Source organism: Xyrauchen texanus, chromosome 22 (assembly GCF_025860055.1).
Source record: "Xyrauchen texanus isolate HMW12.3.18 chromosome 22, RBS_HiC_50CHRs, whole genome shotgun sequence".
Classification (NCBI taxonomy): Eukaryota; Metazoa; Chordata; class Actinopteri; order Cypriniformes; family Catostomidae; genus Xyrauchen; species Xyrauchen texanus.
Window position 1 is genome coordinate 13,428,004 of NC_068297.1, and position 14,887 is coordinate 13,442,890.

At 38.3% G+C, this 14,887-nt stretch overlaps 1 protein-coding gene across 6 annotated transcripts in view; it reads left to right on the top strand.

Moving 5' to 3' along the window:
* The window catches only part of LOC127662522 (pleckstrin homology domain-containing family A member 1-like), a 45,127-nt gene that overhangs the window by 14,510 nt on the left and 15,730 nt on the right, over positions 1-14,887 (top strand). For all 6 annotated transcript variants that reach the window (XR_007972894.1, XM_052153741.1, XM_052153742.1 and 3 more), the window contains exons 3-5: positions 87-143; positions 1,369-1,414; positions 6,969-7,066. Coding sequence is in view for 5 of the 6 variants with exons in the window: in XM_052153741.1 (XP_052009701.1) it covers positions 87-143; positions 1,369-1,414; positions 6,969-7,066 (201 nt within the window). In the remaining variant the exon portion in view is untranslated. The remainder of the gene's footprint in view (positions 1-86; positions 144-1,368; positions 1,415-6,968; positions 7,067-14,887) is intronic.

A 14,887-nucleotide genomic window follows, 5' to 3' on the forward strand; every position in this document is an offset into this window, starting at 1 on the left:
CTTGAAGTTTGAAAGCAGAACTTGGTAATGAAGTGAAGTGTTTTGGTTGCTGTTTGAGGGAGTAATATTTGTTGTTGGCTTTCTAGAACCTTCCTGCAGGTGCCAAACACGTGAGTTCCCTCAGTCTCACCTATATATCCAAGGTAAGACGCACAAAACAGTTTTTCACACATTCTGCCATTTCTGCATCATCACATGTTGAGAAATTTATAGGCTGTTAAATTGCAGTGGCACATTGCCGTTTACACTTGGTCACTCAAATGCATCTCCTGTAACCACCTGTAGTCAGATTTTTAGGGTGTCTGATTTTATGATGACATACAACAATCATCACGTCAGTGTGTAAAAGCACAAGAAAACTGCCATATTGTTTCTCTCAGATACACTTGAAATGAATCTAAGCTCAAGTGTGACATTTCGAGCTGTTTTCTCTACATGTTGACATCATGCACACTGAAGAATTTCTGTGACGTTCTTGTGATTGTTTCTGTAATAGCTTTTTAAAATTTTTCAATTGGATGGTTATTTCCTTTAAAGCCTCACATAACCTGCATAGTTTTAACTCTTAGTTTTAGTCCCAGTTTACACCTGTATTTAGCTTTAACGTCTTGTGAACAAATCAGCTGAAATGCATCTTAATACCAGTAGGGATGCACACTATCGGCAGTCATATCGGTATCGGTCCGATAAGAAAATGTGACCAATATTAAAGCCGATAAGTTATGGCTTTTTCAGACACATACTATTCGCCATGTGGGCGTGTTTGAATCAAGTGCAATGCGCTGTATTTATAAACATGGCTCACTCATCCAATTAAGAGTCATTATTCATTTTTAAATAAGAAGTTGGACATAGGATTGTAAAATGTCTTTATGCAAGTAGGCTTCATGTGGTAACTGATTTTAAAGCTTTAGAGGTTTCTTGAAGGTTCCTTGTTTTCTGCCATTTAAGTTGTTTTAAAATAAAACAATAATCCACTTTATATGACTGATTTCATTAGAAGTCCTCCAGATGTGGCTTTATAAGATGGGCCTTTTGTTTTTATAATCAGACACACAAAATGTAGATTTATATCCAGATATAAATTTATCGTCAAATATTTTGGTTATCAACCCTCAAATACTCTAAATGAACGTAATTTCCATATCGGTGCATCCCTAAATACCAGGTATAAAAGGGGTCATGGAGTACCATGTAAATAATATGTTAAATGAATAAGGTACCATTCAGTATCACGCTATAATTATCTGATACAAATATTGTATTGTGGGATCACCACAGTAGTTTTTAAATTTTTATTTCTATCGGCTGTGGTACAGTTATCCATGTTACAGCTGACACTGCACTCTTTTCCCTCTCCTTTCATAGGTTAGTGATGCCACCAAACAGAGGCCAAAGGCTGAATACTGCTTCGGTAAGATTTTCTCACCTGCAAACACTTGAGTGAATTTTCACTTCGCACTCACTCTGGTGCAAAGTTGTTATCAAATTCATACTTGTATTTTAAGTTGGTGTAATTTACACCATTAGTGTCTGATAATGCTTTAGATTCAGTTCATTTTGAATATTGCATAGAAGCCAAATGTTTTAAAACTAAATTATGCATTTCTATGAAGTCCTTGACACCAATTCCAAAATATTTTCATTTAGAGGCTGGTTCAACATTTTCTTAACTTGTTTGAATGCTTGAATTATCCCTGATGATTGGGGGAAAAATGGCATCTGACTTGGTGAATAATTTTGCTGTGAAAATTTTTGTTTTGTTGCTTCTTATTTGGTGTGAACAGACCTCAAGCAGATGTTGATTAGTGCCTGAAGTGGATGTGGCTTGAATCCTGACTAAGCACTGAATAAATATATTGAACTTTGGTTTAAAACTTGTTTTTACTCTAAACATTGCTTCTGTGCTTCTGCGAAGGGCTTGTAATAATCGGTTGTTTAAGTGGTGCTCCATCAAAAAGAAGGCCTTTTTACGATTCTGTTCTCACTTGGATAATTTGAGTGCATACTTATTCTCACATGGTATACATGCAGTCACTGCACATGGTAGTTGTCTGCAGAGCATAAGTGGAAACAGGAAACTAGGGATGTCCCGATCCGATACCTAGATCGGCATCGCATCGATACTGACGTTTTTAGACGGATCGGGTATCGGTCCGACGAGCCCGACCCAAATCCGATACTCTGTGTTAGTCATGTTCGTTACTGTCAAGCTTAAAAAATGACATAAAAGAACTGTTAAAACACCATTAAAGCGGTTCATATGACTAGTGCATTTTATTCAAAGCCACTTGAAGCCACGTGATAGCTCTGTGAATTGCAATAGGCTGTGTTTAATAAGTAAACATATATGTTCTTGCACGCGCAGCTTCAGCGTGTAGTGAATGGTGCTTTTACACACACGCGCACGGCTATTTATAGCCTTCACCCGTGCACAATATTTGTGCGCTACAAACGAACATCTCAGATGTAGATGCTCAGCAGTTCGGTTCACTTATAATATGGACTTAGAAAGGCACTGGAGGTGCATTTAACCAGAATTTAATTAAGAAGCGAATTAAACTGTGAATAAAAAGGGTGAGGGTTTAAAAGTTAAAGCTGTCACGGGAGACTCACGGAGAGGCAGAGATATGAACTCTGCAGGGTTTATTGAGCAGACGATTGAAACAGTGATGTAAATATTGTGAGTAAATTCAGTTAAGCAGAGTGGCAAACAGCAGGTAAGTAATATCCAGACAGTGTATAGATATGATGAAAGAGATAACTCAAAACAATTTTATGATACATGCAGGCAATAATGAAGACACATGATTGACATAGTAGAAAGTTCTGGAGTCTCAGAAATACTATCGATGAGAATAGGCACAGAGTGAGAGTGAGAGTGTGTGTGTGTGTGTGTGTGTGTGTGTGTGTGTGTGTGTGTGTGTGTGTGTGTGTGTGTGTGTGTGTGTGTGTGTGTGTGTGTGTGTGTGTGTGTGTGTGTGTGTGTGTGTGTGTGTGTGTGTGTGTGTGTGTGTGTGTGTGTGTGTGTGAGAGAGAGAGAGAGAGTGTGTGAGAGTGTGTGAGAGAGTGTGTGTGTGAGAGCGCGTGCGAAAGCGGGGTATTTATTTATGCAGTCATTGATTAGCCACTAATGATATGCAGGTGCGCGTAATCAGAACTCAGGGAGTGCCAGTATGCTAGTTAATAATAAAGTGTTTCTTAAGCTATACATTTATATTGAAATAATGTGTAGTTAACAGTTTGTTTTTCTTTACATAGCCTATTAAAGAGTACACCCAATTATTTCCACACAATACTGTAAAGATATTATAAACTGATTATGTAAAAAAAACAACACTGTATCGGATCGGTATCGGCCAATACTGAGATTTCCGATATCGGAATCGGATCGGAAGTGGAAAAAGTGGTATCGAGACATCCCTACAGGAAACGGTGGTCTGGTCACTTGGTAGATGTGTGTTCTAGTTGTGTGCATGTGTGCTTCTAAAATCTTGTTCTTTACAGGATGCTTCTGTCAATTCTAAAGTACTCCTGAAATCATGTGTATAAGTTAAGTTCCTCTAAAATAGGCACCAGTTTTCTTCATCTTTGATTTAGTTAATTTACCGTAGCCGATGCTTTAATCCAGACAGAAATATAAACAGACATGGCAGGTCCGTGGCTTTGATTTTTGCTCATGTGTTTTGCTCATAATGATCCTGATACAAGTGGCCCTTCCAGATCTGGGCTGGAAATAATAAAGTTGAACTTTTGAATGTCATATGTGGTGATCCAGCTGTCACCATTGTGCCTTTAGAGCAGGGCTACTAACCACATCTTTCTCTTGGGGTATTGTACCTTAATATAAGCATCAAACAAATGACTACCTACAGTGGCTTTGCTGTGGTTGGTTTTAATCTCTTCATCTTTTGGGGTCTGAAATTAGGGTTTGATTGTTATTTTGCTGACCAGACTGTTTTTGTCCGCTCTGTTGCATTTTTATGTCACATAGGGCTGTGTTGATGCTGTCAAATAATAATATGTTGCAACACTTTTTCTCACAGTATTGTATCATGGTCCCCACGCATCCTGGAAAACCTGTAATATTGCCATGTCGTTTTTCAGTCATGGAATAGTCACGAAAATAAAATAAATTCTATTTGTTCTGGAAAATATTTAGTATAATAAAACTGTAGTGACTGTGTCGCTAACCATTTTTTTTTTTACATGTACAAGAACATGGTAAAAATCAGGACTAATGAAAAGTGTCAAATACAAAAAATGTGTAACGTTTTGTCACAGCCGCCTGCCGCGCATTGTGAAACAACATGGCGTGGCCTTCACACCTCGGGATGCAAATTAATTTTTATTAATTTAATGATCAGAGATACCACCGTTACCACACGTATGCAGAAATAATGCATGGTATCATGAAATCCAGTCATAAAAATTTGGGGTTTGTAAAAATCTTGTTTTTCCGATTAACCACAATCTTCATTTGAATCTCTATATCGATTCTTAAATCCCAAGACTGATCTTTCACTCACTGCACAACCCTCTGCTACAATGAGGAAATCACTCACATTTGCAACCAAATTTCATGCTTTGCAACTAAAGTGAATATATTTGGCAACTGGTTGTTAAATGTTTACATTTCACTTAACAGTAATTGTGTAGTTTAGTCATGAAGTGTTCAGCAGCAAGATCCTTTCACAGCATCTTGAGAGTAAAAGTTGTTCTGTGTAATTTGTGTTCAAGGATGAGATCCACGCAGCCCATTTGCCATTTGAATTCTGTCTCTTTTAATACAAAATAAAAAAACATCTAAATCGCACAGGTGAGGTAAAGCTATTCGACTCCTCTGTAGTTAACATGAACTTAATTAAAGGCACGGTTTACAGAACTACCATTTTTTTTATTAAAAAGACTGTAGGCCTACCGGTTTTAGCACGTGTTCAACAAATCTGTGTAAATACTTGTAAATAGTCCAAATTATACAATTTAACAATAGAATATGTAACAAAAATAATATATGAAATTTAATATCTTATTTATTGAATACATTTATTTGCTCATTTTTAAAAAGCCAAAATGTGACAAATGAAAAAGTAATAAAATATAATTAGTAAAATTTATATTTTCATAATTACAAGGTCCCCTATATTATTAACAGCATTAGCTGGGAGAGAATGTATTTTACATGTAAGCAAAAGGGACATTGTAACTTAAATAAACCCATATGAATCAATATTGAATTGATTCAAATCGAAATAGGAATCAAATTGAGAGCTTGTGAATCGGAATCGAATTGAATCGGGAAATCCGTAACAATAGCCAGCCTCAATAAAAATGGAATTGGCTATAAAACGCAGAATATTTGGGGCTAACCTTTTTTTTTATTTTTTTATGCAGTTATTTAAATAAAAACCACATTATGTCCTAGTTTGATTATTATATTTATTATTATTATTATTATTATTATTATTATTATTATTAGTATACAATGCTGCAATTTAATGAAATAAATAAATAATATGCACATGCTGCGTGCTTGAAAATGAATGTGTTAAGATGGTTTCTCATACAAAAGCATTGCATCATGATCATCACATGTGCTCTGTGTGTCTTTAGTATGGCAGAGCGCTCTGAAACACGCAGCACATACAGACTATATAATTATTTGTATATTTTCGTATAATTATCGTATCATTATTAAATCACAGCCTTCCGGGGTTGCACGAAAATACCAAAACGTCATGGCCATGCTCACTGACTTTGCGCATATGATGTATCGCATAGGGCTGCGATTTAAGATGTTGCGCTCTTTAAAATAGGGTTCAAAATGTCCTGGAAAATATTGCATTGAAATATTGGGAACCTGTATAGATACTTTAGATCCATGTATCGATATTTATATTAAACTATTTTTGCATTCACACCATATCAAGCATTTCAACAAAGGCGATGCAGGAAATCGAAATAAGTGCAAACTCTGAAAGCGGGGTTCCTCAGTACAATCACACATGGAAGCCGTGGAGTGCCTATTAAATGAAGGAATAAGTGATCAATCTATTCATTTTAAAAGTAAAAACGTGGATATATTAATCAATTTATTAATGGACAAGTAAATGGATACATATAAATGTGTTTATTTAATGAATGTTTAAAAATGTATATATTTAATGTTTTTGTATTTAATAATAAAACTGTGCATTAATAAATCATGTACTTAATGTTTAAAATGCAATTAAATGTAACCATAAAATAGCACATTTAATAAGTAATTATTAAATGCACCTTCTAAATTACAATTTGGCAATTCCTTTTCTTTATTAATTTGCCATTTGCTTTTCAGTGAAGAAAGCACTTTAGTGTCAAATTGTGGAGGCTGGTAGAGGGTTTTAACCACACAAGGACACACAATTAGATAATGGCAAGATTGTGACTCTTGGTACATGGCAAAACATTTAGCACATAAAGGAACATCAGTGGCTTTTATTGTGCTGCAGTGAATTCTAGCATTTTTTAGCATTCATCTCTTCATCCCAGCTAGACGCTAGAATTCAGTGCAGCACAATAAAAGCCACTGATGTTCCTTTATGTGCTAAATGTTTTGCCATGTACCAAGAGTCACAATCTTGCCATTTTCTAATTGTGTGTCCTTGTGTGGTTAAAACAGCCACTGAATTAACAGTGTCCAGCTCCATTTTCCAGTAGCTTTTCACCCTGAAATTGATTTGTATCTGATTGACTTGATGCGCTGACACTGTGGTAATCTGTAAAGTCTTCTCAAATACATGATGTCTCTGTCTTGTTGCTTTTATGGTCCTTTTTAAAAACACTAATCCTTTTGTTTTGATACACTGAGATTTCACAGAGATACTCTGTGAGCAAATATTACAGATGTGATTCTTCTATAGATGGTGGTTGTGGATATTTGCATGATGGTAAGTGGGGTTAAGCTGTGTCTTTTTCTATGTCTGCAGTCATCAATGCAGGAATGAGGAAGTACTTTCTGCAGGCAAATGATCAGCAGGATCTAGTGGAATGGGTCAGTGCACTCAATAATGCAACCAAAATCACAGTAAGTGCACACACAAACACACAGGCGTAAATGTATACAAACGCGTACAGTACTGTGCAAAATTTTAGGCACTTGCTGAAAAGTGCATATTTTCAAATGTTATAGCATAGTAGTTTAACTTCAAAGTGGTGGCTCAGTGGTTGAGGCTCAGGGTTACTGACCAGAAGGTCAGGGGTTCAAGCCCCAGCACCACCAAGATGCCACTGTTGGGCCCTTGAGCAAGGCACTTAACGCCAGGTTGCTCCGGGGGGACTGTCCCTGTAATAGGTGCACTGTAAGTCGCTTTGGATAAAAGCGTCTGCCAAATGCATAAATGTAAATGTAAATATAAAAACACCCATATATTCTTTTCATTGCATGCAAATAAATGCTATTTCAGTTCTCTTTCAAGCTTTTGTTCTTATGATCCTGGGTGGTTTGAATTAGTTATCTAGCTATTAACAAACTCACAATGCTAATCTGATGATCAAGACTAATACACATAGAGGAACATGTAAAGATTAAGCCATTCAGGGAATTTGAGTTACGCTGCATACATGTTTTCTGACAAGTAAATTATGATTTACGTTCTCTGTCATGCATGTATGTAAGTAATGCAGGTTGAAGTATGCCAAACAAAAAAGTACTTTGCTGAATAGCAGTCAGAAACTTTCCTGCACTCATTATGACTGTTTCCATATTGGAGTTCTCTCTTTTTCCCCTCTGTGATTACATGTTGAGTCGCACACACAGGAAGTTAAAAGTTTCTCAAAAAAACCCTGTCCTGTCAGTTTCTCATCCTGATGGCTTTTTTTCATGTGTGAGTCACTTGGATGACTGATGGGAAGTTGTATTGTTTGAATGATCCTCACCTCTGGGTCATCACCACTTCAGAATGTCCTCCCACACACTTGTACTCTACAAGTGGCTCTGTTTCTCCTCTATTCTTACTCTAACTCTATGCATCACTAATATCCACATGCCACACTTACACAAGCAATGGCAGGAACTCTCTCACTGTATGCCAGAGAGACTTGGAGTGTGGGCTTATGGATTGAAGGCTTCACAATAAGCTGTTTTTGAGAAAGGCTTGTTTCACACCATAGACATAAGGAGGCAACACAAGGCTTGTGTTGTGCTTTCACACTGACAGCGTTTCTGCTGCATAACAGCTGTGACTCTATACAAAAATAAAAAAACGTTGGGTTATTACAACCATCTACGGACCATCTATGGACATGTTGGATAAAGAAATGCCATTGGCTAGTTCATTTTTGTTTTTACTCACCAGAGGTTTGATGACATGAATACATAATGCAACTGAGAACTAAAAAAAGATATTAAGCAAATCGAGAAGGGAACATCTTCATATATAAATATAAAGTATTCATTTACACTCCTCAACCACTTTATTAAGTACGCCTGTACACCTACATATGCATGTGATTTATGTAATCAGCCAAACGTGTGGCAACAGTGCAATGCATAAAATCACGCAGATACGTGTCAGGAGCTTTAGTTATTGTTCACATCAACCATCAGAGTGGGGAAAACAATTATCTAATTGATTTAGACCATGGCATGATTAAAAATGTTTGTGCCATACGGGCTGGTTTGAGTATTTCTGTAACTGCTGATCTCCTGGAATTTTCATGCACGATAGTCTCTAGTGTTTACTTAGAATGGTACAAAAAACATCCAGTGAGTGGCAGTTCTGTTTAAGGAAACGCCTTGTTGAAGAGAGAGGTCAACGGAGAATGGCCTGATTGGTTCGAGTTGACAGTAAGGCTACGGTAACTCGGATAACCCATCTGTGTACAATTGTAATGAGCAGAATAGCATCTCCGAATGCACAACATCTCGAACCTTGAGGTGGATGGGTTACAACAGCAAAAGACCATATCGGGTTCCACTTCTGTCAGCCACAAGCACTCAAGTTTTGCAATAATTATACCTTCTAAGTGCATTACACTGGTCTTTTAGCCAATCATCAGCTTTTTATTCAGCAAAAGGATTGCGGTGCTTAATTCTTCTTCACCTGCTTTACTCTTAAGGTTGCTAGCCAGTGGCTAGCTAGTGGTTGTTTTAGTCCCATGGAGTGAAATATAGTCACATGTGCAAGTGATTTATTAGAGATAAACCGGTTCAAATTTCTACCGGTAAGGTAGAAGTCTATATTGTGGTTATGCAAAAGCCGCATGGTATGGAATGCATGTGCTAATTTGAAAAGGCCATTACTTTGGACATGAATTTTACAAAAAAAAAAATACAAATTGTATATAGATTTTTCTTATTACTTTTCATAAATGTATGTAACATGATATATACAGCATCATTATTGAATACAAAATTCAAGAATATTGCAGTTATTCATTTGACTTCTATCCCCTACCTCTAGTTAGTTAGTACATAGAGATGATTATAAAATAGTGAGATAATGAGGACTGTTGCAAACTTGATATTTGTGAAATCTAATTTATATTAAGAGGGGTATCACATTTACAGACAAATGCTAATTAATCTACACCGAACTGAACCCAAACGTTTAGCTATGAACTGCTTGAATCATCTGCAGACTTACTGAATAGAAAATGTTGTTTGTTTGACTGTCACAGCATATACAGGTGAAACTCGAAAAATTAGAATATCGTGCAAAAGTTCATTAATTTCAGTAATTCAACTTAAAAGGTGAAACTAATATATTATATAGACTCATTACAAGCAAAGTAAGGTATTTCAAGTCTTTATTTGTTATCATTTTGATGATTATGGATTACAGCTGATGAAAACTCCAAATTCAGAATCTCAGAAAATTAGAATATTGTGAAAAGGTTCAGTATTGTAGGCTCAAAGTGTCACACTCTAATCAGCTAATTAATCCAAAACACCTGCAAAGGGTTCCTGAGCCTTTAAATGGTCTCTCAGTCTGGTTCAGTTGAATTCACAATCATGGGGAAGACTGCTGACCTGACAGTTGTGCAGAAAACCATCATTGACACCCTCAACAAGGAGGGAAAGCCTCAAAAGGTAATTGCAAAAGAAGTTGGATGTTCTTAAAGTGCTGTATCAAAGCACATTAATAGAAAGTTAAGTGGAAGGGAAAAGTGTGGAAGAAAAAGGTGCACAAGCAGCAGGGATGACCGTAGCCTGGAGAGGATTGTCAGGAAACGGCCATTCAAATGTGTGGGGAGCTTCACAAGGAGTGGACTGAGGCTGGAGTTACTGCATCAAGAGCCACCACACACAGACGGGTCCTGGACATGGGCTTCAAATGTCAAACGTCTTACCTGGGCTAAAGAAAAAAGAACTGGTCTGTTGCTCAGTGGTCCAAAGTCCTCTTTTCTGATGAGAGCAAATTTTGCATCTCATTTGGAAACCAAGGTCCCAGAGTCTGGAGGAAGAATGGAGAGGCACACAATCCAAGATGCTTGAAGTCCAGTGTGAAGTTTCCACAGTCTGTGTTGGTTTGGGGAGCCATGTCATCGGCTGGTGTTGGTCCACTGTGCTTTATTAAGTCCAGAGTCAACGCAGCCGTCTACCGGGACATTTTAGAGCACTTCAATGCTTCCTTCAGCAGACAAGCTTTATGGAGATGCTGACTTCATTTTCCAGCAGGACTTGGCACCTGCCCACACTGCCAAAAGTACCAAAACCTGGTTCAATGACCATGGTATTACTGTGCTTGATTGGCCAGAAAACTCGCCTGACCTCTCTCCTGGCATTGCCAAGAGAAAGATGAGAGACATGAGACCAAACAATGCAGAAGAGCTGAAGGCCGCTATTGAAGCATCTTGGCTGGGCCCAGGACTCTGATAGTGGGTGACTCCATAATCAGAAACATTACCAGCAGGGATACTACTACATGCTGCCTTCCACAAGCAACAACCTCGGATGTAAACAGGGAACTTCAGAACATTCTGATGAAACATAAGACTGCAAATCGACTCATCATTCATGTGGGGAAGAATGATATTCATAAAGAGCAATCAGAATTCCTTAAGAAGGATTTCAATGAACTTTTTGAAACACTTAAAAGACTGAAAGTTCAAACATTCATCAGTGGACCACTTCCAGCAAGAGGAACAAACAGGTTTTCACGGTTGCTTGGGCTTAATACATGGCTGCAAAAACCTGCAATATAAAGGGAGTTAACTTCATTGACAACTTCAATCTTTTCTGGAGTCAGAGGCAACTGTTTCGACAGGATGGCCACCACCCAAACAAACTTGGTTCAAGAGTGCTAAAGGACAATATCTACTTCTCCCTCAATCATTCTTCTGCAGTGTGTGCCAATCCACTCAATCTGAATGGCACACACACACCTGGACACAGTATGAATGACCACAGGACTTCACTTCAGCACCTGAATGGACATGCAGTTGACAAATCACACAAGGACAATGATAACACCACTCAGCCACAACAATTTCTGCTCATGGACACTCTCATCTGAGCCCTGCCCACAAAGTTCACCACAGACAGACTGTGACATATTAGAACTGCTCCAAGATTCAGCACCCAAGGACGACTTTCTGGAAAACATCCAGGGAAACCAGGACAGCATATTACAGCCCCTCTCACCAGACACGTTATCCCTCTCTCCAGCATCTCCACATCTGTGTTTCTCAGAGAAAATGGAAGAACTGGTGTATGCTGGAACCAAACTATCCCACTCTTTTGCTGCAAGCCCCCAGATATCAAGCAAAAACGTCAGGCCCCTCAAGCACCTGCGGGCCCAGCTCGCCCTCCCCTCCTCCTGTGAGAGCTCTTCGACCTCTGCCACAACGCCAGGGCTCACACCCTCCTCCATCTGCTCGAGGTGAACCAAAAACAACTGATACCAGCTCTCAGTGATATGTGTTGGGTCCCGCTATGATAACAGTAACTTTCTCAAATGTTTACAAAACAAGCGGGAACCCAGTGTGCCTGTATCTTTCTCTATTGCTGTTCGATTACATCATAGAAAGTCTAAGGCCTTCAAAAGCCATTCAGCAAACCCATCTAATCTGGTGCCTATTACACGCCAAACTAAGATTGCTGTGGGGACAAAAACTGTTAAGTTAGCACTTTTAAACATCCGCTCACTTAAAAATAAATCACTTATAGTCAATGACTTAATAAGCACATACAACCTGGATTTTATGTTTCTAAATGAAACTTGGCTAGAAGACAGCTGTAGTGCAACAGTCCTTAATGAAACATCCCCTCCTAACTTTACTTATTTGAGTGTCTGCAGAGAAGGTAGAGGTGGGGGTTTAGCTGCTCTGTTTAAAGATGTCTATCAATGTAAGCAAACATCATTTGGGAATTACCCGTCTTTCGAATATTATATGTGTTAAAAGGTGCTCCACGCATTTTACTTATCATTATTTACAGGCCTCCAAAATACTCTCCAGCCTTTGCTGAGGACTTTACAGAACTGTTATCAACAATTACCTCAGAGTTTGACTGTTTTGCCATTGCTGGAGACTTTAACATTCACATAGATAATGCAGAAAACAATATGACAAAAGAAATCATAACTGTTTTAAAAACTTTTGATCTGACTCAGCATGTACATGGACCCACACACAATCATGGACACACTCTAGATTTACTTATCAGTAAGGGTCTAAACATTTCATCGATTGTTATTAAGGATGTAGCACTGTCTGATCATTTCTGTATTTTCTTTGATATATTGATCTCTCCTGCCATTGAAGCTAGATCTGTGTCTGTCAAGAAGAGATGCTTAAATGAGAACACTAGTGTACTATTTATGAAGGCTATATCTTTAACATCAAGTATATCTGCTGACTCTGTTGATTTACTCCTTGATTCTTTTAACTCAAAAGTTAAAAGTGTAATTGATGATATTGCTCCTGTGAAAGTCAGGAAGAAGAGTGGCAGACAAAAAGCACCTTGGAGAAACTCAACAACAGGGCAAAATATGAAAAGACAATGCAGAAAAGCAGAGCGCATGTGGCGGAAGACAAAACTTGTAGTCCATTATAACATCTACAAAGACAGCGTCCATGCTTTTAATATGGAACTAGGCAAAGCTAGACAGACTTTCTTCTCGAATATTATAAACAGCAACTTAAACAACACACGCACTCTTTTTGTGACTGTAGAGAGACTGACAAACCCCCCAAGCCAGATTCCCAGTGAAATGCTCTCAGACAGCAAGTGCAGTGAGTTTGCTTCTTTCTTCTCTGAAAAAATCAATAATATCAGAAAGGTGATCAGCACAACCTTGAGTTGTGCTGGGGTCAGGCAAATCAAACCACAACCTGAGAAAGTAGTTACTTTGTCTGATTTCAAAGAAATTGATGGCAAAATCTTGGAAGAAACCGTACAGCACCTTAAAACATCAACCTGCGCCCTTGATGCACTTCCCACATCTTTTTTCAAAAGTGTGTTCAACTGTTTAAAAGCAGATCTTCTAGAAGTGATAAACTCCTCACTTCTCTCTGGGAGTTTTCCAAACTCCCTGAAAACTGCAGTTGTCAAGCCCCTCTTGAAAAAGAGCAATCTGGATAAGACCATATTAAGCAACTATAGACCGATCTCAAATCTGCCTTTCATAGGAAAGATCATTGAAAAAGTTGTCTTCAATCAGCTGAACAAATTCTTGAACTCAAATGGATACTTTGACAATTTTCAGTCTGGTTTCCGATCGCATCACAGCACAGAGACAGCTCATAAAGATAATAAACGATATTCAGCTTAAATACTGATACAGGCAAATTATCAGTACTGGTACTAATCGACCTCAGTGCTGCATTTGACACTGTTGATCACAACATACTTCTTGACAGGCTCGAAAACTGGGTGGGGCTTTCTGGGATGGTCCTAAAATGGTTCAGGTCATACTTAGAAGGGAGAGGTTATTATGTGAGTATAGGAGACCATAAGTCTGAGTGGACGTCCATGACATGCGGAGTTCTTCAAGGCTCAATTCTTGCGCCACTCCTATTCAACCTGTATATGCTCCCAATGAGCCAAATAATGAGAAAGAACCAAATTGCTTACCACAGCTATGCAGACGACACACAGATCTACTTAGCCCTATCACCTAACGATTACAGCCCCATTGACTCTCTGTGCCAATGCATTGATGAATTAAACAGTTGGATGTGCCAAAACTTTCTTCAGTTAAACAAAGACAAAACTGAAGTCATTGTGTTTGGAAACAAAGATGACGTTCTCAAGGTGAATGCATAACTTGACGCTAGGGGTCAAACAACTAAAAATCAAGTCAGGAATCTTGGTGTGTCTCTAGAGTCAGACCTTAGTTTCAGTAGTCATGTCAAAGCAATAACTAAATCAGCATACTATCATCTGAAAAATATTGCAAGAATTAGATGCTTTGTTTCCAGTCAAGACCTAGAGAAACTTGTGCATGCCTTCATCACCAGCAGGGTGGATTATTGTAATGGACTCCTCACTGGCCTTCCCAAAAGACCATAAGACAGTTGCAGCTCATACAGAACGCTGCTGCCAGGATTCTGAGCAGAACCAGAAAATATGAACATATCACACCAGTCCTCAGGTCTTTACACTGGCTCCCAGTTACATTTAGGATTGATTTTAAAGTATTATTACTGGTATATAAATCACTCAATGGGCTAGGACCTCAATATATTGCAGATATGCTCACTGAATATAAACCCAACAGATCACTCAGATCATTAGGATCACATCAGCTAGAAATACCAAGGGTTCACTCTAAGCAAGGAGAGTCTGCTTTTAGCTATTATGCCAGCCGCAGCTGGAACCAGCTTCCAGAAGAGATCAGATGTGCTCCTACATTAGTCACATTCAAATCCAGACTCAAAACACATCTGTTTAGCTGTGCAT